Raw genomic sequence first — 21,724 nt, forward strand, 5'->3', positions numbered from 1 at the left:
ATGACTAATGACTAACGTTACTTATTTATGTTTATGACTATGGGATTTTAACACATACATATCTAGAATTAACCAAGACCTAAATAGATAAAGTCTTGTGCAATTCTAGACTGTGACAGTGTAGCCTGACATGTACATGGACTTTCCCCATTCCCCATTTCCTATAATAGAGTTTACATATCGTCACACTGTTAAAATAATCGCCTACTAGTCATTTTTTGTCAAAATTTGTTTTGTTTTTTTTGCCTAAATTATCTCCTCATGATGCCAGCCAGCCATGGTAAAATCGCCTCCATCCTCAGTTGATCAGATCATGTGATTTTACCCCTTTAACATCATCACTTCTTTGACTATTTGCCACATTCATAGGCATCAGATAAGAAAGAGCAAAGAAGAGCTAGAGGGAGATTGTTGAGTTATCAGTGTTTTATTGTTGCCACTAATATTGGTAACACTTTACTCTGAGATGTCTATATAAGAGTGACATGAGTGTTTCATAAACATGACATGGGCTGTGTCATGAACATTAATGACACTTTTAAGTAACATGAAATATCATTTATTTCTCTTAAGTTACATAATTTACACACAGTGTTATTACTATACCAATAGCCATCCTTTGTTACATATTTTTTGAGTGAAATGATCAATAAATGTCATATGTTACACTTTTGGTGAAGTTTTTTGTGTTTCCTGCAAAAATGAGTTAGGCGATTATTTTAACAGGGTGACGAAATATATTGTTTTTTTTATGTCAGGGAGTCATCACTTCTATAAATGACTATCCATTTATAGTTATGTGAAAGAGGGACATGTTGAGACAGGAATCCTGTTAATCCCCACCAAACGTGCCTGTTAACAGATGGAAACGTGCTTGGTAAACGTGCCAACAGCTGCTGGGACAGCAGGGTGAAGCCTTTGAGGCAAGGAGGAAGATAACACGACGAAATGACCTCCTTTAACCCTGCTCATTACATTCACTTGCAATCCATATCCACATTAGGTTTCATACAGATCATCTAAGTAAAGAAAGCATTCCTGATTTATAGCCAACCTGGACACCACGACAAAATAGGTTATATGACAAGCAGGATTGCTGAAAGGAGTTATCTGGGAGCCAGGTAGCCATGACCTAAATACTGAAACAGTGATGTTTGAGCCCCAGACGGACTATATGTGGTTTGATCCTCATTTAGACAACCTTTAGAGTCTAGGGTAACTAAATAGGTTTGAAAACTGTATCCATGTTAATTGGGCTTGCTTCAGTCTGGATGGTTTCACTGAAAAAATGCCCACAAGGTAAAATGATAGGGAAGCTTTTGTAGAGGGTTGGCACGTTTTCGCTTATTAGGATGTACAGTACAGAATGTACAGAAAGTAGATTATCAAGTCACCACAAGTCCTATGAGAATAATGTGTATGGCAGGAGTAAAGAAAACCACTCATAAGCTGTCATCACAAGTCTCACACTCGCCTAAAAGCCTCTTAACATTGTTTCCTGACTGGACACAATGTGATTTTGTCTAGGCTTGTGGACTTATTGTTATTTTGTGGCTCAAGCTGAGAAATATACAAAATAGCCACACATAGGCTACATCAGTTGAAGTTTAATATTTTTCTTGAGTAATTTTATTTTCCATGATTAATTTTATTGTAAAATTCACAGGAAAGGGCTTGATGGGGCCTGTCCTAACTATGCCTGGCATGTCGCCAACGCCCAGGTGAAACTAGAAAACAGTGATAAGTGGTTTGAGTTTTTGTGATGTTTTTGGAGTGAAGTCACCAAGCTTATTAAGCATCAGAGATTCAGGTCAGTAGTCTCCAAAGTTAGTTATAGGAACCAACACAGGAAACTGACAAAATATTAAAAAGTAAGTAATTAATTAAGCTACACACTAACTTATTAACCTATGGACTGTACAGCCTTCTTCATCTATTTATTTATTTATTTATTTATTTATTCTGACCTTGTTTTTTGTATGCCATGATGGCTTGTATTCAGTATTTATTTATCTTTTGATAGTAATACCTTTTTGTATGCTTTTAATCCATGTTCCCATGTCTGGAGCACTGTTGTCACTTTTATGTTACTGTCTGTCGATGTTGTCAATGTTGTCTGCGTGTGTGTGTAAGCAGCCAATTCTTCTTTTTAACTGCAACCAAATCTACCCTCGGGTACAAATAAAGTTACCTTAAACCTTAAAGGTTAAAATATTAACCAGTGATTTGATTATAGCTCCAGCCATTATCACAGACAACTGTGGCCCTGTAAACTAAGTTAAATCCAACAGCAAAAGCTCAGATGGGGTCTGTATCCCACTGGGATCCTATTTTTGGGTCTCAGATATGATACAGCTGTGAGAGTCCTAATATATGTATCTGGGTCACAGCATTCCCTTACCCCACCCTACCCCTGCAGCACCCTGTCATATGACACCCAACTCGTGATGCAGAACGTCAGTGCTTTCCAACACAGAGCTGGGCAACTGGCTGAACTAGTTCAACCTCCAAGGAATGTGTTTGTGCAAGTCTGCTGTACTTTGCCCTGCCCTTTGCTTGGAATAATTATGGACCGCCTCGAAGAATTCCAGGAAAAACAATCTTCCGGCGGGACATAGAGCTATAGCCAAGCACTGTGGACGCTGACATTATTATCACATGAAATAAAAGTGTCAATGGTTCAGGACAACAAACTTGATGTTGACTTTTCTTAAAGGTACACAGCTTTGAATTGAATTTACATATCCAGTGGCCTCATCAAAAAGCTTGAATGGGTCAAAGGCTGAGAAGCTTTTAATGTAAATGTGACTCTTATCAGTGATGGACTTTGACTAGTGTTTTCTCCAGCAGGGTCATTCAAGCCGGTTTGGGTGGGACGTTTAGTTCCACGTCAACAGCTTGCACAACAAACATATCGCACAGGTTTCCTCAGAACAACATTAAAGACTTTGGTAAATACATTCCCATTCATTCTCTAATTGGCATCAACAGGACTTAAGTAAGACTTACCATACTAACCATGATAAATCCAAAATATTAACATATGTGTTGATCGTGATGGTTTATTAATGTCTCTGTATCCACAGAATGGATCTGGTGAAACATGCAGGCGGCTGCCACTGTGGGGCTGTTAGATTTGAAGTCTTGAGTTCCCCAGACCTCCATGTTTTCCACTGCAAGTATGGATATTAAATCCAATATGTGTTGTCTCATAATTATAAATAATACATTATTGTAACTCAAAGAAAGCAAGCCATGTAGGCTATTATTTTAAGTATAAAATCAATCGGTTGTACATTTTTAGGAAGAAAAATTCATCCCAAACTACTGTCATGGTCATGACATTGTTGTTGCTGTATTTTAAAATAAACTTTTCATATATATTTATATCTGTTTGTAGTATTTACATGTCTATATCTGCCTCTGTCGATCTCAATGTCCTTGTTTTTATCTTATTATGGCTATTTCTGTGTAAGTACAGCCATGGAAATAATTATTAGACCACCCTTGTTTTCTACAGTTTCTTGTTCATTTTAATGCCTGGTACAAGTAAAGGTACATTTGTTTGGACAAATATAATGATAAGAAATAAAATAGCTCATAAGAGTTTAATTTAAGAACTGATATCTAGCCATTTTCCATGGTTTTCTTGATAATGATTTTGGTTATTATCAAGAAAAAACATGGTATTGTATTAAATAAATAAAATTAAAATGAATTAATGTCTTATTTATGATTATTATTATCATTTTGGTTGTTATCATTATATTTGTCCAAACAAATGTACCTTTAGTTGTACCAGGTATTAAAATGAACAAGAAATTGAAGAAAACAACTGTATTTGATGTTCAAGAGATGTCAAACATTGTTTTGTTGCTTGTACACCTCAAATCAATATAAACTAATTTATGTCTGTTTCTCCAGCTGCAGCATTTGCACAAAGAAACAAAACCATCATTTCATCGTCCCAAAAAGTCACTTCACACTCTTACAGGTAGTAAACTCAAGCAAAGCATTTGACACAGATTAAATTAAAAATCAGAAATGCATTTTTACATGAATATTTTTTTCTTCTCAGGGATCAGATAATCTCACCACCTACACGTTTAACACTCACATGGCTAAACACACCTTCTGTAAAACCTGTGGAGTTCAAAGTTTCTACACGCCACGCTCCAACCCTGATGGATATGGTATGACCGCTCACTGCTGACTCACAGTCACGTCTTTCTCATGTGTTATCAACTTACATCTGACCGTGGTGACTCCAAACTAACTGCCCCAGTCTGCTCTTTCATGCCCTATATGTATATGTATATGTATATGTACAGTCATGGAAAAAAATATTAGACCACCCTTCTTCAGTTTTTTGTTAATTTTAATGTCTAATTCATTTGTTTGGACAAATATAATGCTAACAACAAAAATAGCTCATAAGAGTTTAATTTAAGAGCTGATATCTAGAAATTTTCCATGGTTTTCTTGATAATGATTTTGGTTATTTAAAAAAAACATAAAAAATGGCTGGATATCAGTTCTTAAATTAAACTCTTAGGAGCTATTTATGTTGTTATTATTATATTTGTCCAAACAAATGTACTTTTAGTTGGACCAGGCATTAAAATGAACAAAAAATTGAAGAAAAAGGGTGGTCTAATAATTTTTTTCATGACTGTATTTGTAGAAAACAGAAATGTTATGTTCACAATAATATATAAAATGTATGGTGGCCAGGAAGTGTCAAACAAACAAAAGCCATAATACTAGCCAGCCTGTTTCATTGTCAACCGTTGTTGTTGTTGTTCACTTTTGGCTTTTGCATTGTTTGACACTTCTTGCCTCCCAGAAATGATTCACATTGGATAACAATGATCAGGAAACCACATGTGAAACTTTGAGACAATAGGCTATTTTTTTCATATGCAAATCAATCAGTTTTGCTCTGTTTTTGCTGTTTTCTCTCCAGGTGTTGCTCCGCACTGTCTGGACCCAGGTACTGTCCGCAGTGTCACAGTGGAGAAGTTTTGTGGGGAGACGTGGGAAGAAAGCATGCAAGCTCACAAGAGCATCAGAGACATGTCTAAATCTGCAGCAGACAGAGAAACAGAATAACACCACTGTCATATAAGAATCAAACCTTTTTTTAATCAAACCAGTAAAACAGAAATACTTTACACTTTTTTCTACAATCATTGACATTATGAGATTTATAAAAACCCAACTTATTCAAACCCTTGTGTTCTTATGCAGTGTAATGACAATAAAGACATTTCTGTAACAAATAGTCATAAGAAGTGTTCTTCAACATTTTTGTCAGTTTCATTTAAGGAAAGTGCTTACGACATTTTCAGGCTACTCTATCCAATAAAGTACCGAAGAAATCTTTATTCACAGTGAGCAAAACCGCTCTTAGATTTGTAAACAGCATAGTCCACTCCGACCACAGTAATCAAGCAGTCAGACAGTGGGAGACCAACAGAGGAATCAGTGCATCTGGATGAGATCAGCTTAATAGATCTTCAGGTTCTTTGGTCCCTGTGGGATCATTTGGAGAGTGTTGACGAACATGTAGCGAGAGAAGGTGATGTAGAGGTAACGAAACCACACCAGCTGAGTGCGGTGACAAAACATGGCATCCTGAAAACAAAAGAGAGTTGTTGGGGGTTTATAATGTTATTGTGAGATCAGAGTTAACCGGCAACTAAGTACATTTACTCAAGTAATCAACTTCAGTACAAAAGTGAGGCTCTTCAACTCCAATACATTTCTAAGGGAAACATTGAAATGTTCTTTTGTCTGACAGCTTTAGTTATTGTTACTTTACAAATTAAGATTTTTGCTTTCAAAAACTATGATGCATAATTGTCATGTGAAACATTTCACGGTTGCAGCTTCACAAATGTGAGGATTTACTGTTTTTAATTTTAATCATCATGTATTTGTTTTCAATCATTTAGATTATGTACAAATAGCTGGACAAAACAAAACAAAACAAAACAAAACAAAACATGGTGATCTTGTGAATTTGTGCTCTTTTTACCGCATGACTGAGTAATTTCAGAATTTTCACAAACCAATCAATTAGTCATGAAAATAATCAGCAGATCAATACATTAAGAAATTATATAACAAGCTGCAGTTTAAAAATTAATAATACAATTGTTTAAAAAAAACATATCCACAACTGTAAAAGCCTGCTTTTTACGATTATGCATGACTTTTAATAATAAACTGTTATAATATATAAAGTATAACTGTCACATGGGACACTTTTATGCATGGAGTACTTTTAATTCTAATACAGGTGCATCTCAATACATTAGAATATGATGGAAAAGTCCATTTCCAGTAGTTCAAGTCAAACAGCCCCATCCAAGTATTGAGTCATATAGATGGACATACTGTTCAGAGGCAAACATGTCCATATCAAACATACTTTTTAAAATTGGTCTTTTGTCATTTTAATTTTTTGAGACACTGGACTTTAGGTCTTCATTAAATATAAGCCATAATTATTATAATTAGAAGAAATTATATAAATTAAAACATGACATGTTTCATTCTGTGTGTAATGGACCTATATAATGTGTTATTTCCACTATTTTGAATTGAATTACTGACATAAATAAACTTTTCTAGGATATTCTAATTTATTGAGATGCACCTGTATGTAAATTAAATTATCCTGATTATACTTAAATGTTTCTACTTTTTAATACAGGACTTTTACTTCTAATAGAGTATTTTGACTGTGTGACATAAAAACTTTTTCCTGAAGTATCTAATACTTCCCTTGCCCCTGCAATTAAGAGCTATAGTAGTAAAAATCTATTTGCTACTTAGTGTAAATGTATTTATTTCTTTATATTATATTGGCTTGAATAGACATATAATTCAATCCTCAACTCCTCACCGTCTCTTCATCTCCACTCGTGCAGGTATACTGTATATAGCAGAGTTAAAAAGTGCTGACACAAGTGCCCTCTAATAGCATTCAGTGACACATCTCGCCAACAAACTGTCCATTTGGAGGCTTACTTTGGCTTGCCTGTAGCCCTGTGAGCCTATAATACAGCAGAGGCCTGAAGGCAGCAGCCAGCTGAGGGGAAGCTCCAGGAAAGAAATGTACTTCCTGAGGAGGCCAACAGTCACCAGGGAGAGCAAACAGCAGTCTAGGAGGACGAACAGACAGACAGACAGACAGTCCCAATTAGCTGTTAGTATGTTAAACATTAGCTCCAGCAGCAGACCGTTAACTAGGCCATTCTCTCAGGCTGTTCTGTTTTCGGAGGCTTTTATTGTCAAGCAACCTTTTTCTTTTTTTACACTCAGGCTGCAGAAAATTATAGAAAAAAGTACAAAACATAACGGAGCCAATAAGGTACTGAATATTTAAACTAACTCCTGTCATGCAGCAGGAGTTTATTAGGCACATGAGGCTTAGAGCTGGTGGTTAGGAGCAGGGAGCCAGGTGAAGAGGCTTATTACAGTCACGTTGGGCCTAATTCTCTGCTGCTCCCCCAAAGGCTACAGTAAGACCAGTCTAACAGGTGAGGCATAAATGCGTGGTAATAAATAAGCAGCAAGCGTGATTAATGACGCCCCTGCTGTTTTTTTTAAGATTCCTCACCGTAGGCTAAAGAGGGCAAGGCACGCTGACGTCCTAGATAAAGTGTGTTTGCTGTAGCCTCAGGACTGAGATGATAATGTCTTCCTGCCATGCAACTGTTGAGATCTCATATATGATTAACTGCTCTGACCCACTCTGCTTGTTCCATGTCATGCCTTCACTGAAACTTTAATGTGGGTATGCTCTTAATGTTTACCTAACTAGCAGAGAGTTCTGTTGAAACATGTTGCCCCTCGCTGCCCTACTTTTCCTTTCACATCCCCCCTGGGTATAATCACAAGACCTTTCAGAAGCAAAGCTGACATAAAAACACAAATTGGGATGCATTTAGATCATCCCGAGACTGTATCAAAATAAAGATAATCTTGATAATAACCAAAATCATTATCAAGAAAACCATGGAAAATGTCTAGATATCAGCTCTTAAATTAAACTCTTATGAGCTATTTTTTGTTGTTATTGTTATATTTGTCCAAACAGATGTACCTTTAGTTGGACCAGGCATTAAAATGAACAAGAAATTGAAGAAAAAGGGTGGTCTAATATTTTTTTTCCATGACTGTATGAAGTTTGGGTTGAAAAACAAACATTTTTATTGCAACTGGTGTTTCTGATATCCAACTGGCCTCCTGCTGCCACCAGCAGACCAAAATGTATAGAAGAGACATAAGAGTCATGCAACACTTTTAAACAGAAGAGGGCGCTCTACATTCACAAAAAGCCCAGGCTGAGTCAGTGTTGACAGCACTTTCCAGGCTAGGTTGAAGTTATTTCTGTCTCGTCTGATTGCTACTTAAATAAATAAATAAATAATTAATGCAAGTTTTTTGGACTCACATACTCATCGTCATCATCCTCATATCTAGTGGTAACCGCTTCCACTACAACAACAACATTAAGTTCCCTGCATACACATTTTTAGCGATAACTTATCTGAGAGTGACCAGTAAGTCCAACCTGTGATAGTTAATTTTCAAAATAAAAAAAACTCTTCTTTGTGTCACACCTACCATTAGGTACTTGTCCAGTGGAAGCGAGATGGCTGTAAGTGGAGAAAAGAACAATGTTATCTCCTGAAAATGTCACGGAGGCAAACATTGTTGATACACGATGATGGCTTGGAAACCCTTGGATTAGAGTTTTGGTTACACTGATTACAACTAAGAATGTCCCAATCAAGTTTTTGTTCACCCCCAAACCAGATCCAAGTCATTTAATACCAAGTATCTGCTCATTCTGAGTCCCGGTCTGAAACAACTGAATAGCTCTGCTTTAGAGCAAGAAAAAAACATTCCTGTTTCTAAACTGCTCCTCATGTTTTTTCCCCCATTTCATTCTTTTTTTTTTTCTTTTTTTTTTTTTTACAAAATAACAAACTCTCTTTTTGTCCTCAAGGCAGTTTCTGTCTCTTTTTCACTTGACTTGATTAACTGTGTAGATAAAACACTGGTTTATTTTGAAAATCAAGCATTAGGCTATATTCAAATTGAAGCATATTCACCACCATGAAAACATCATGGCTGAAAATAAGCATTTTCCAAATTTCCAAGACTTTGTATGTATGAACCCTGATTAATCGTTTATCAAAATAGTTGTAGATTATTTTTCTTTTGATCGACTGATTGTTTCCATTATGTGGGAACACAGTCAAGTTTCATCCAAACTTTCCATATCCAATAGCTGTTGACAAAATCCAAAACCCAACAACAAACCATTGAGATTGAGAGCAGTGTGAAACTAGTGCACGGCCCCTCTGGGCTGCAGCCTAATGGGAATCATGAGATGTGAGCCCACATCTTATCAACAGATGAGGCCCACAGATTGACAGAGGTCCATACAGGCTCAGTGAGACTAACACGGCCTCTTTTTTTAAGGCCTCTGTGCAGTAAGACGACAGCCATGTACACTTCACAGTGCAAAACAAATTTTTTTAAACCAAAAGTCTGATGCAACTTGCTTGGTCGGCCCTCTCCAAACCAGAGCTGCCCTCCCACCTCACCACTTCAGTGACAGGATTTACTGCTGCTCTCTGGGAGCGAAGCCGAGTGCCTCTGAGGACTCCATTTGGATGACCTCTCAGCTATGTAACAGACCGATTCTAAAAAACATGCTGTGTGTGTGTGTGTGTGTGTCTTTGTGGGGAAACATTTGGAAAGCTTGATGTTGATGTGAGCCTTGTGCATTTTCCTGGACAATGTTTTATTTGTAGCGTGGGCTGGTTTCTGTGTGCATGTGTAAGCCACATAATATCCCTGAAGATCTTTAAGATGAGGGATTTAAACAAACAAAAAGTTGAAGTGCCTTGGAGTTCAGTCTGTACCTGACAGCTTTATGGATGGCTTTGTGATTGGCATGGCCACTCACACCGCTTCCATCGAAGGTCAGCACCTGAAACAACAAAATGTCTCACTGCGTGGGTGTAAAGCCTGAATCTGGGTATCTAAAAGTGAATTTAAATAAACGCAGGCAAAAGGTTTTTCTTGGGTTAGTGGAAGGGTTTCTGTGTCTGACTGTGGAGCTGCTTGGCAGCTGACAACTGATATTTAAAAGCCTTTTTCTGTGTGCATGCTTGCACACCAGAGGAAGCAAATGAAAAAAAAAAGAAATCAGGTCAAAGGGAAAGAAAAAGTGCTTGACTAAAGACTTGGCATTTGCTATACTCAGGCGTATTCTACCATGACTGTGTCTTTGCAATCAAGTAGAAGTTTTAGCTCCCAACCACCGCATATTAGGAACTTTCTCTTCATTCTTGCTGGCTTGTGTATGGAAACACAAGGGAATGGCATGCTGTCAGACCAAGGGAACGAGCTATTCAGTTTAAGAGCAGAAAAAGTGAGCTACTTTTCTTGATGTGTCTCTTGTTCTGCAGCATTTTCGCTGCATACATTTGTCAGAGAAGACATTATTCTCTAGCCTACTTCTGATCTTGAGGCATTTTTTGCTGCTGAGCCTGACAGGATGGGAGGAGACGGAGTGTTTGTTTGTTGTCTTTGATAACAAAAAGCGATCAGCAACTACAGCATAGAAGAACCCAGCTGTGTGTAATCATCCACCTTAAAGAACTGTGACTTGTTTTTATCCAAAGCTGCTGCTGTTTGTCAGAGCATCTGACTATTTTTTTTTACTGTTGTTGAGATAGGCCGGATGGAAATTCTTTGATTCTAAATTAACCACATTCCCATTAGCTAATAGTGCGGAACTGCACTAGAGCAGATAACAATCTCTGTGTAAACACTGAAATTAAATCCAAACTTTCTACTGCAGCAGAGGCCATTTCCCCTCAGTTTTTAGGGAAGAGAGACGCCGGTTGACAGGATTATTACGCAGACCGCAGTGAAACTGGGATAATGAGCTCGAGAGCTGTGGTGCCAAAACATATGGTAAAAAACAGAGCAAAACAATACATGGATTTTGTATACAGAAAGGCAGGGGGATTGTGTGTTAACATCAAACAGGAAATGACAGAAAAACGACTGCTTTGAGAGGCTAGAATTCAGCACAGAGCTTACCATGTTGAAGGAGTGAGCTCTGATGTGCTTCATTATAACAGAGCAGACCAGTGAGACGCTCCATCTTGCTTTGGGATCGTCTGGAAGTCTTCTGCAGGGCAATAAAAGGGACTGGTTATGGAACAAGTAACAGTGAGGGTTTTCGACAACTCCTAATTCATCATTTTCAAACTTTCAAGGACATTCAATGCCAAATTCCCTCAAATTGAAAGACCCAACATGTGTGGGTTGAGACACAGATGAAGGCTAGTTAATATTATAACAGAGATAAACAAGAAAGCTTTACAGAAGCTCACAGACAACAATGAAATAAAGTGGCATGAATATATGAACACAAAGCGCCAAAGAGGTGGGGGGAAAAAAATCGCCACATCATAGTATCCCGATATTTTGCGTGGCAATAATATATCGATCAATGGCCGCTAAGTATCGGTATGATGGCCGGCTGATATTTTTGTTGTTTTTTGTTTTTTCGGAGGCCTTAGTGGGCTCACTTTTAGGATTATACTAGTATACTTGCATCATATGAAACTAGAAGACCTAGGGAATCTATAGGCATCACATCAGGATATCGTGTCGGGAAGTTGTCGATATAACTCTGCAAAGTTTCTCTATTTAGTCTAATTTAATTTTGTGGACACAAAATGCAGTTCAAATAATTAAAAATCCCATATATCGTAATCATCATCATAATATCGTATCGTGACTCAAGTATCGGGATTAAATCGTATCGTGGGGCCTCTGCTGATTCCCACCTCTAGTATTCATGCCCATATTTTCCTTCAAATTCACTAAGATTCAAAGATTTTAAGGACCCCTGGGAACCATGTATGGTGATATTACAACAGTGTTTTGCTGAGAAACAGAAGTGCATGGTAACCTCACTGTAACTAAAAGTCAGCTCTGCACAGCGTAAGCATGCTGGGCGCTTCTTAGGGCTGAGCAGCCCCGTTGTTATCTGAGCAGCAGATTTGTGCAGAGCAGATTTCACCCAGTGTTTGAAAAAAGGGCTGTTATGGAATGCAAACACGGGGGAGTGCTGGGAAGTCCGAGGGTGAAGGGTCGGACGGCCCCTAGCATTATGTTCATCTGAAACTACAGCCTGGAGACATCACAGCGCAGACATCAAACATCACGCTTGGCCAACTCGAGCTCTGGGCCTACTAAACATGCATAGACCCTCTTTTTGGCACAAATAATAACAGATATTTTTTCCTCAGTTAAAAACAAAAAAACATTGGTTGTTTAACGTAGCCCTTGACCTCAAGAGAAACTAGCCAAAGAAAATAATGCTTAAAAACAGACTCAGATATGAGCCAACGCAGTTCACATAGAAAAGTTACAATGGCAGTAGAGTGGATCCAGTTTGTTCAACAGTTATTATATATGCTGATCAGAAACACAAGAAAACTGCCTTGACTGCACAACAAAATCCTTAACTGTGGCAGTTCAATGATGTCATGTGTTGTTGTGCACTTGGATGCATGCCCTGTCACACCGGCTCTCTGTCGTATGTATATATAAGTGCAACAAGTGGGGGGTGGGGATGGGGGGATGTCAACAGTTGTTCCCCTCCCCTTGGTCGCTAACAATAAGCGAGGACAGTTGAGCTGGTAGAGGGAAGTGATGGATTAGGCCACAAATCTATTGGCTGCCGGTGATGTGAGGGTCAGGCTTTGGTGTGAGGGGTGGTGGGGTGGGGGTCGCCTATGTCACAGGGAGGAGGGGTGGGGTTCAGGGATAGTTTGAAACTGTCTGTCATCAAGTGAATGCACTGCTGTGACACTTTGATACCAGTGACATGACATGTTTTTTAGTAGGAGTAGGATGGCACAGTTACAGTAAGTCTTATCTAATGTTGAATGCAATTGAAGTGAATAAAATGCAAGAGGATTTAGAGACAGTGGGTGAATATTTAGTCTCTAAATATCAGAGTTCAGAGTTTTTAATGTTGCCCCTTTTCCCTCCCTGATGTATTTATTCATTTATTATTTCAGACATTTTGCCTTACAGCTTAACAACCGCAGCTAAGCACAGGCCTGCAAGGACAGGGAGGGAAAAAAAAGAAAAAGAAAAATGAACAAAAGATACAAGACACCTGACCTTTCTCAAGCAGGATGCAGCCTGAGTGTCAGCTTCACCATGGCAACAGTGCAAAATGTCCTAAAGTAACCTCCCCAGCTCCCCTTTGTAGCTTTGCATGTGGATGTCTAATTGCTTGCAGGCATCTGTATGCAGTTGTTGAACTTTGGCCCAGTAAGGGGATTCGGTGAGTGTGTGTGTGTGTGTGTGTGTGTGTGTGTGTGTGTGTGTGTTAGAGAGGGCTTGTTTAGTCTGGTCACATGGACCACAGGCCTGTGAAACTGCCAGACTTCTGTCCACACAGTCAGATTATATGTCCTGCTGGGAACGGCTGAGATGCCACTACAAACTGACAGTACGCCCACAATATCACACTGTAATAAGGCAGTTACAACTATAGTAACAACACACACACACATGTTGTTTCACCATGATTTAGAGACATTTTGTGGTTTTTCAATATTCACTCATGTTAAGGGAATAAACTGGCATGGAAATAAACATGAAAATAATGTTGTTTTGAAGAGAAACAGCCTTCTAATGTGACAAAATGACATTGTTTGTTGCTGGCTGCAGGGTTAAGCAACTGTTTAGCTATGCAGGAGCCTGTGTGTGTGTGTGTGTGTGTGTGTGTGTGTGTGTGTGTGTTGGTGACAAATGTATCTGGGATAAAAGCACAGCCAGAGGTCAGTGACAAGGCTGGAACATCTCACCACTATTTACTGTGCCCTGCCATGCGCTTATAAATTAGCTCAGGTTATTTTTACCACTGATCAATGTATATTTAAACCTTGTGTGGCGATACAGTGTTACTGCAGTAAATAAGGCTTTCCCCTCTCTTTATTTACAGAGATTACACTAATCCGATCAAAACAAAAGCTTTCAGTTTGTGATTTACATCTGAGTAAAGACTTTGTAACCAAAGTAAATCTAAAGTTTGTGATCATAAACAGAGACAACTGATGGAAGTGGAGAGAGAGAGCTGCTTCTGCTCAGTCTGATTGATAATGTAATGAAGAAGTGGAATGGATGGATTTGTGCAGTGAGCAGCTATAATCGAGTCCAGGGAGCAGACAGAGGTCAAGCCAGTGCAAGTGGAGAGGCAGCAGAGCGTGCTCAGATCGAGCCTGATCACAAAGGCCCCAACATGCACTGGGGCCCCAGATACTGTCAACACAGCTGTCCTATTCAGTGAGCATTAAAGGGAAAATCCTATTTTAAAACAGAATTCACATGTTATTCCAGTTATTCCATAGGCTAAAGTTGTGAGAGAGCAAGTCTCACCCAGATCTGTCATCACGAAACATAACCCATACACTATACTTTAGCTGTGAGGTTGAGACTTTAGCTCGCAAACAAAAGTCCAGTGGATCCATTACACTACCCTGATGAATGAGATGATAGTAGGCGACAAAGACACAGCCCATACTGCAAAAAATACATATTAACTTTAATCTAGTCTGGTACTGATTTCTAATCCAGTTGTACCAGATGTGACAAATGTGTTAATCTGACTCCACTGTGGGCTGTGTATTGTATCTGATGATACGATACATATTGTAACAGGGGTTATCATTCAATATAATGCAATACTGAGAGCAAGGCGATATATCTTGCAACTTTTACAATCTTATTTTATGAAAACTGTCAATGTCATAGTACAAAGAACAAACCACCATAAGCATAAAATCTGAGTAAAAATGTCTATAATGCATTATAAATGTATTTATAATGCACAATATATGCCCATAGCACTTTTTTAAAAATTATTTTATTATCAGCACTCATACATATTCATAATGACACACATTATATCTATTATTTTTGTAGTGTAGTGTAATTCTCATACTAGCAATACATTTTCATTTTTTCGCTATGCATTAAAGTCACTGTTATAATGTATTATAATGTGATTATTCGTTACTCTTAAGTGTTCATTGGGCACTTTTAGTGATTCATTAAATTCCTGAAGAATAGGCAGATATAATACATCACCATCTGGTTATTAGTCACTATAAGTGCCATTGTTAGCTTTAAGCCAAGTGAAAAAAAAATCATTAAATCCCTACAGAACAACCTACATAATATTATGAGGTTAGGTTAGTTTTATTAGGTTAAATGTTTTATTTACTTATACTGTTATGGCCTGTTACTGTAACAGATCACAACTAACACAACTGAATTATAGACATTTACATTTCACTAATGTAATGCTTTCCCAAAATCTCAGTCTAAACACTAGCATTTCAAATGATAGAATACCTGAAACAATTTCTTCTTTCCCTGTAGCGGTATGTAAGCATTATTAGTATGTTTATGAGATGTTATAGACATGGGCTTGCAAAAAATGCCATCAAGTGACCAACAATTATGGAGTATTATGAAAAGTAAAGTAGGTAAAATGTAGTAAAAAAGTATTATCTGTCCAATAATACAAAATAATATACATTTCCCAATCCATGAGTCCCATGTCCTCGCTTCTCTTATATTGAAGGTACAAACATGAAAATCAGACTGGCCACCAACTTCTGCACTCCATCGTTTTCTTTCTTTTTGCACATTAAAATGGCCAGTAAGAAAAACAGGGAGAGGTCAAGTGAAGGATGTCCATCTGCACATACTTGGGCAGAGAAGGTTAAGAGCAAAGCCAAAGTGTGGCTAGCCATGTACAGACACACAAAGAGAAAAACAGTTTGGAATGACCTACATTAGCAATGCTCACAGCATTGCCAAAATGTATCCCACAGTCCTTGGCAGTTGGCTTCAGCAGACATGGACAAGAGGAGGAGGAGGAGGAGTGGAAAAGGGGGGAGGGGGGGGGGGGGGGGGGGCGTGGTTGTGAGAGAGGGGCTGGGGCTCTCAAAGTGCTGATTAGGTGTGTGTTTTGGGCAAACAACAGAATACACAGAAAGGGAAAATGGGCTCTACTCCAGTTCAGCAGAAGTGCAGACAGCACAAAGATCAAAGTTCAGCTCTATTCTGTGTGCACAAGATGATAAAACTGTGAAGTCACACACACGCATACACACACACCAACAATGTTCCTGAGGGCAGACAACCTGGGCAGGCTGCCAGCTTATTACTGTGAGCTCCAGGTTAGTGCCAGAGTTCATGCAGCTCTCCTGGTGAGCAAACATGTAGAGACTGAAATGTAAGCAGCCCTTAAGTTCTTAGAAACTCACAATCATTTCAAGGTAAGCTGCAGGGCTGATGCATAGGAAAAAAATCCCCCCTTTTCACCATCACCTTTTACCAGTATTCTCTCTGTAACCTGACCTTGCCAATAGCCAGAGCCAGAAGACTGAAAGTCTTACAGCTGCATCAACAGCAAAACATAGAAGAAAACACGGGAAGAGTGAATTCCCCAAGAATTTGGCCAACTGTTCTGTTTAATGTTCTGTCTCCCAGCTCTGGTCACTGCTTTGAATGTGAAATGGGAAAGGCTGAGTGAAGTCTGTTTTAACTTGGAGGCATTTAAAGCCACACCGAAAGAACAACAGCTGGTTCTATACATCACATATGAAATCCTTTACATGCATTTGATTCTTTTACTACTCTAAGATGAATGAAAAAATTCTTATCATGCATTTGATTCTATAGTGTTCTAAAATGGATAAGAGCTAGCAAACAAAAGTCTGAAATGTTGTTGTTTCTGCAACACAGCTTTAATGTGCAACAATAGTCTTGCCAATAGGAAAACAGTTAGGGAACTGCGGCATCTGTTATTTTGTATTTGTCATCTGAGAAATATACAAAAAAGTTTGTTATTTAACTTTTATTTATCTATAAATTGGAATGGAAGTCAGAGGCTTGTTTTCATTTAATCTGAGCTCTCTGGCTATGAGGCTCCGGATGAATGAGCATTTGTATTTGGGTTGCACCAAAATATCTTAATTGGAAGTGAAATAGAAAACAATGTCATTCAATTAATGGGCAGTTACCTTTCAAAAAACAATGTTAATCAGCCCTTCAATCACCAATATCCCCTTAAGAAACACTGCTCAGGACAAACAAACATCCCAGTAGAGCCAAATCAAATGTCATAGTTTTAATTTATTTTTTTACTAAATTGTAAAACATGTAGGTAAACTAAAAGTGTTGTTAAAACGTAGTTTTGTTTTCATTATAATTGAAAAACTTACTTTACTACATATTTCAGAGATGGATATATGAATAGATATATAGTGTAGATTGATGAATGGATGTCAGTTTGGAATTTAAACGCTCGTCAGGGGCCTCTGTGTCCCACAGGGAAGACCCATCACTGCTTCTAAGCCCTTCTCATTTATTTCCCCTTTGACACAGAGGTAGTCATACATCAGGCCAGGCTAGATCGACTCTGTTGTGGTGAGAATAGATGTGTGTGATTTGTGGTCAACTCTCTATTTGCTCTGATAGACACTGGGTGGAGGGGAGGGGCTTATTGGCTCTAATAGGCAGACATGCTGAGACTTGACTCCTGAGCTGCTACAAACAATTAGCTTCAGTTTTAAATCACATATTTAAATATATACATACACATATACATATATACACATATACATATACAATATATACACACATATATATATGCATATATATAATTACCATATATTGATAGTCAGTAGTGGAGATGTACAGAACATTTTTAACATACAAATTTGAATACTGACCACTACAAATTCCTACAAGCCAACACAAACTCAGTGTTTCCCACATTAAAGGCACAAAAAGAAATGTTGTAATTTGTGTGTTCGGTGCAGACGGTGCTTACTCATGGTCTACTATGGTGACTCTGGAGTCTGGTATCCCCAACACAGCACAGCTGTTGAGAAGTTCTTGTTTTCGCTGAGCTCCTTGTTTGTAGTAGTTTCCTGTAACATATTTGGAAAATTAGGTTATAGCTTTACTGTAATGAAAGGAAAATCTATATGGGTCTAAATTCTGCAGAGGTGCAATCTGAAAAATTTTCAATGATCTTTAAATATAATATGCTCTTTAGCTAATTATGAATGGTCCTCTAACATAGAAAAACATCGCTGTTTCTGTTTCATAATTTTTGTTAGTGCGACAGTGCCTTTCATTTTTAAAGATTACAACTGTACTTAAATTATATTATGTAGATCATAATTAATCATACAATGAACTTGCCTTTAGTTTTCCCAAGACACAGATTTCGTTTTTAAAATGATGGACACCAATATTGTTAAACATTTCCTATAAAGGCTAGTTGCTGTTGAAAACCATGTAACTACAATTTGTATGATTTTCAGATTTTTGTGCAGCTGTTTCTTTAATTTCCATAGTTTACCTAAAAGTCAACAACTGTTTGCCTTATGAAATCATTTCACAAGCTGCTGGAGAAAGAAAATAAAGAAAATACTTAACTCTAACAGTAGCTGTTAGAAAATTACAGGTGACAACGTCCTGAATCCTGATTCTAAGCTGTTATATAGAAATGGTTGTGATATAGAAATTGTTTTCAGCTGTGGTATGATAGTAACAGTTTTCCCTTAAAAATAGCAGCTCATATATCAGGATGTCAGTTATTTACGTTAGTAAGACACAAACCAAGGTTCATACACTTTTTCAGTGGTCAAATTAAAGCACTTTTCAAGGACTTTCATGGTCCATTTTCAAGCTTTTCCAGGACCTTACAACGGTTGCATGTTTTAGATGAGCACTTACATGCTAAAAAGGGTAATTTCACTCAACCATACCAACAGCGATGGTATTACGCTTTTAACAACCAAAAGTACAGTTCGCTAATCTCAATATTCAATATAGTATTTTTTTCATTGAACATGTGATTATCTATAGTCAGATTGCACGAGAAATAGAGTAAGAATTTCAAGCAATTTCAAGCACTTTTTCCAAAATCCAAGCACTTTTCAAACCTTGAAAATACAACATTAAAATGTAAGCATTTTCAAGGATTTCAAGCATCCGTATGAAACCTGACAAACGCTCCTATAGATTAACTTAAATAACCTTAACTTTATGCATTACTCACCATTCTGTCAAAACAGTAGTAAAAATGCAATAGCTAAAAACCACGTGATTATAAGTTATTACTCTATAACTTTATATCGACGTATTAACGTTATTTGTGCAAACAATAGTGTACTGTCACCATACCTTTAGACAAACACAGCAAATGAACGGTGGCATTTAATTCAACGAGGCGTATAATCGTCGGCGCGAAGAACATACATTCATCATCCGGGTGCGCAGTTACAAGCAGAGCTCTGATATCAGCGCCGTTTGGTTCTCTGTCTGTCAAATCGTTCATTACATGTCTCAACGACTTCAATAAAGTTCGCCGATGTCGACAATAAATGCATTTTATCCAAACCAGATAGGATAAAACTATGAGGACAACCAGATAAACACTCATTATTATGACCGTTACGGTAAACAATCCGTGTAAAGACAAAAGTCTAACATGCAAGTGGTTCCATGGGTGGAAAAACATATATTCAGTCTGTCTGATATATCTAACGTCACTCAGTCTTTTAAGAATGCAATAAGTATCTTAACTTATTCAAATAAAGCAATCTGTGCTCACTTTTAGGCCCACAAAAGTGTGGTTTACTCACTTGGAAGTCACAGTAGCTTTCTCAGTTTAATTTTTAGTTTAAATCAGCTAATTAGGACAATAATTAACTGAATATAATACAGAATAATTCTCTGACGTATTAAAATAAGCGGGGCCCGAAAAATGTGGAAGAAAGTTGGATATATCAAACGAAATGTGTGTTTTTGGAAACTGAAAATGACAAACACCAGGAACGTTACAGTGTTTGAGGGGAAGCTTTATCTGTCACACCGCATTGTCCTTACAGGTACATATACATAAAATGTTAAGTATTTATCAAAAGGGCGCCACAGCAGTCTGATTACTTCTAAATATACATATTATATGCTTTAATTGTGCATACACTTTTACAGATGAATGCCAGTACCCTGTGGATTTAACCGAGTAGGGACAATTTATTTTACCCTTTCAGGACATCGACCGACAAATGCGGCGCAGCCTTCAGTGTGCCCAGTCGTCCACAGCTCACAACCCGCGGATTTACAATCAACAATTGACACATATTTCTGCCCAGGGATACCTTTCATTCCCATCGGTATATTTTCTAAATATGAGGTGAGTCCAAATCGCGAATACACAGCAAAGCAACACGTTTAATGAGCACGCAATTTAAGCGCCCCGGTCTACGATGAAAATCTGCCTTGCAAGATGGCGACGTGGTTGAGAATTCAAAGGTGAAATACAGGCTAAGTTAGCTAGCTAGCGACAACAACAACATCTTAAACATTGTGGTAGTACACTCAAGTGCTAAAGTAGCATATACTTTTAAGCTAACGTTTATTATTGGTGATGTTTTTGGTGCATTTCCGGAAAAGCTCTGTTGTAGAAAGAGACCCATCCCCCAAGATAAGCTACAAATCCAATTGCGTTTATATGACAGTATGTTGTTAAAAGACAACAATACGTCACCCTGTTAGAATAATCGCCCAACTAGTTTTTTCAAGTTTTGCAGGAAACACAAAAAACTTCAACAAAAGTGTAACATATGACATTAATTGATCATTTCACTCAAAAAGGATGTAACAAAGGATGGCTATTGGCATAGAAATAACACTGTGTGTAAATTATGTAACTTAAGAGAAATAAATTACTTAGGCAATTTTTTGAACATGCCTTTGCGACTTAAGATATGGCAACACTTTATTTTAAAGGTGTCTACATAAGAGTCACACAAGCCTGCCAGAAACATGACATGACAAGTATCATGAGCATTAATGTTACTTCAAAGTGTCATTAATGTTCATGACACATCCCATGTCACTCTTATGTAGACACCTTCAAAATAAAGTGTCACCATATCTTGCTTAAGTCACAAAGGCATGTTCAAAAAATTGCCTAAGTCGCATGTTATTTTGACATAGGCCATTATCTTAAAGGGGTAAAATTACATGATCTGATCAACTGAGGATGTAGGAGATTTTACAAAAGGTGGCCGGCGTCATGAGGAGATGATTTAGGGAAAAAAAACAATTTGGACAAAAAATGACTTGGGTGATTATTTCAACAGTGTGATGATATGACAGTATGTTGTTAAAAGACAACAATAACAACACAGGGCAGCAGTATTTCTCACTGCCAGGCCGAGTGTGAGGCCATTAAGTTCATTGTGGCTGCTGGGTTTGCATGGAAATAACTAGACATAGCAAATACTTTCTAAAATTAACTGTGCTAAGAACTTCACCGTGAAATAGCGAAAGCTAACCGTAAGTATTTTTTATATCCTGACAATGCATACCTACACTTTTTAAAATTTCCTAAACCACTGCGGAAAATGCAATTTAAAAAGGTTAAATTTGAGATGACATAGGTAGGGGAACGCCCAAGATCAAATGTAATGTAGCCACATGTGCATCAATGTAATGTACAATAGATGAGGCAGGGGTACATTTATTCAATTGTCTTTTTAAAAGGTCCATTAACTGATTC

At 37.8% G+C, this 21,724-nt stretch overlaps 3 protein-coding genes across 13 annotated transcripts in view; 2 read left to right on the forward strand and 1 right to left on the reverse strand.

The window, feature by feature from the left end:
* The window catches only part of cenpv (centromere protein V), a 6,063-nt gene extending 823 nt beyond the window's left edge, over positions 1 to 5,240 (forward strand). For 2 of the 7 annotated variants that reach the window (XM_059351311.1, XM_059351312.1), the window contains exons 2-6: positions 2,851 to 2,951; positions 3,087 to 3,179; positions 3,925 to 3,994; positions 4,079 to 4,193; positions 4,967 to 5,240. In XM_059351311.1, the coding sequence (XP_059207294.1) occupies positions 3,088 to 3,179; positions 3,925 to 3,994; positions 4,079 to 4,193; positions 4,967 to 5,112 (423 nt within the window). In that variant the 5' untranslated portion in view covers positions 2,851 to 2,951; position 3,087 and the 3' untranslated portion in view covers positions 5,113 to 5,240. Of the gene's footprint in view, positions 1 to 2,149; positions 2,717 to 2,847; positions 2,999 to 3,086; positions 3,180 to 3,924; positions 3,995 to 4,078; positions 4,194 to 4,966 lie in introns of those variants that run through there. The other 5 variants (XM_059351308.1, XM_059351310.1, XM_059351307.1 and 2 more) reach the window with 4 other exon arrangements.
* Positions 5,126 to 19,654, reverse strand: pigl (phosphatidylinositol glycan anchor biosynthesis, class L). Its single transcript, XM_059351303.1, has 7 exons — positions 19,339 to 19,654; positions 17,975 to 18,074; positions 11,140 to 11,230; positions 9,951 to 10,018; positions 8,641 to 8,672; positions 7,039 to 7,172; positions 5,126 to 5,637 (listed from the first exon to the last, which is right to left on the reverse strand). Exons 1-7 carry the CDS (start codon positions 19,595 to 19,597, stop codon positions 5,509 to 5,511), a joined length of 813 nt encoding a protein of 270 aa, XP_059207286.1. The 5' UTR covers positions 19,598 to 19,654; the 3' UTR covers positions 5,126 to 5,508.
* Positions 19,655 to 20,237: 583 nt separating this feature from the next.
* ncor1 (nuclear receptor corepressor 1) overlaps positions 20,238 to 21,724 on the forward strand; it is a 67,412-nt gene continuing 65,925 nt past the window's right edge. For all 5 annotated transcript variants that reach the window (XM_059351297.1, XM_059351298.1, XM_059351299.1 and 2 more), the window contains exon 1: positions 20,238 to 20,353. The gene's annotated coding sequence lies outside the window, so the exon portion shown is untranslated. The remainder of the gene's footprint in view (positions 20,354 to 21,724) is intronic.

This window comes from Centropristis striata, chromosome 15, assembly GCF_030273125.1.
Source record: "Centropristis striata isolate RG_2023a ecotype Rhode Island chromosome 15, C.striata_1.0, whole genome shotgun sequence".
In the NCBI taxonomy this organism is placed as follows: domain Eukaryota; kingdom Metazoa; phylum Chordata; class Actinopteri; order Perciformes; family Serranidae; genus Centropristis; species Centropristis striata.

Excerpts from the sequence above, each read along its gene's own strand:
- pigl (XM_059351303.1), bottom strand. The coding sequence starts at position 19,597 with ATGAGTGTTTATCTGGTTGTCCTCATAGTTTTATCCTATCTGGTTTGG. Across the intron at positions 10,019-11,139 it reads GAGCTCACTCCTTCAACATG|GTGCTGACCTTCGATGGAAG; the intron begins GTAAGCTCTGTG and ends TTGTTGTTTCAG. Across the intron at positions 5,638-7,038 it reads AGGGCTACAGGCAAGCCAAA|GATGCCATGTTTTGTCACCG; the intron begins GTAAGCCTCCAA and ends TTTTGTTTTCAG.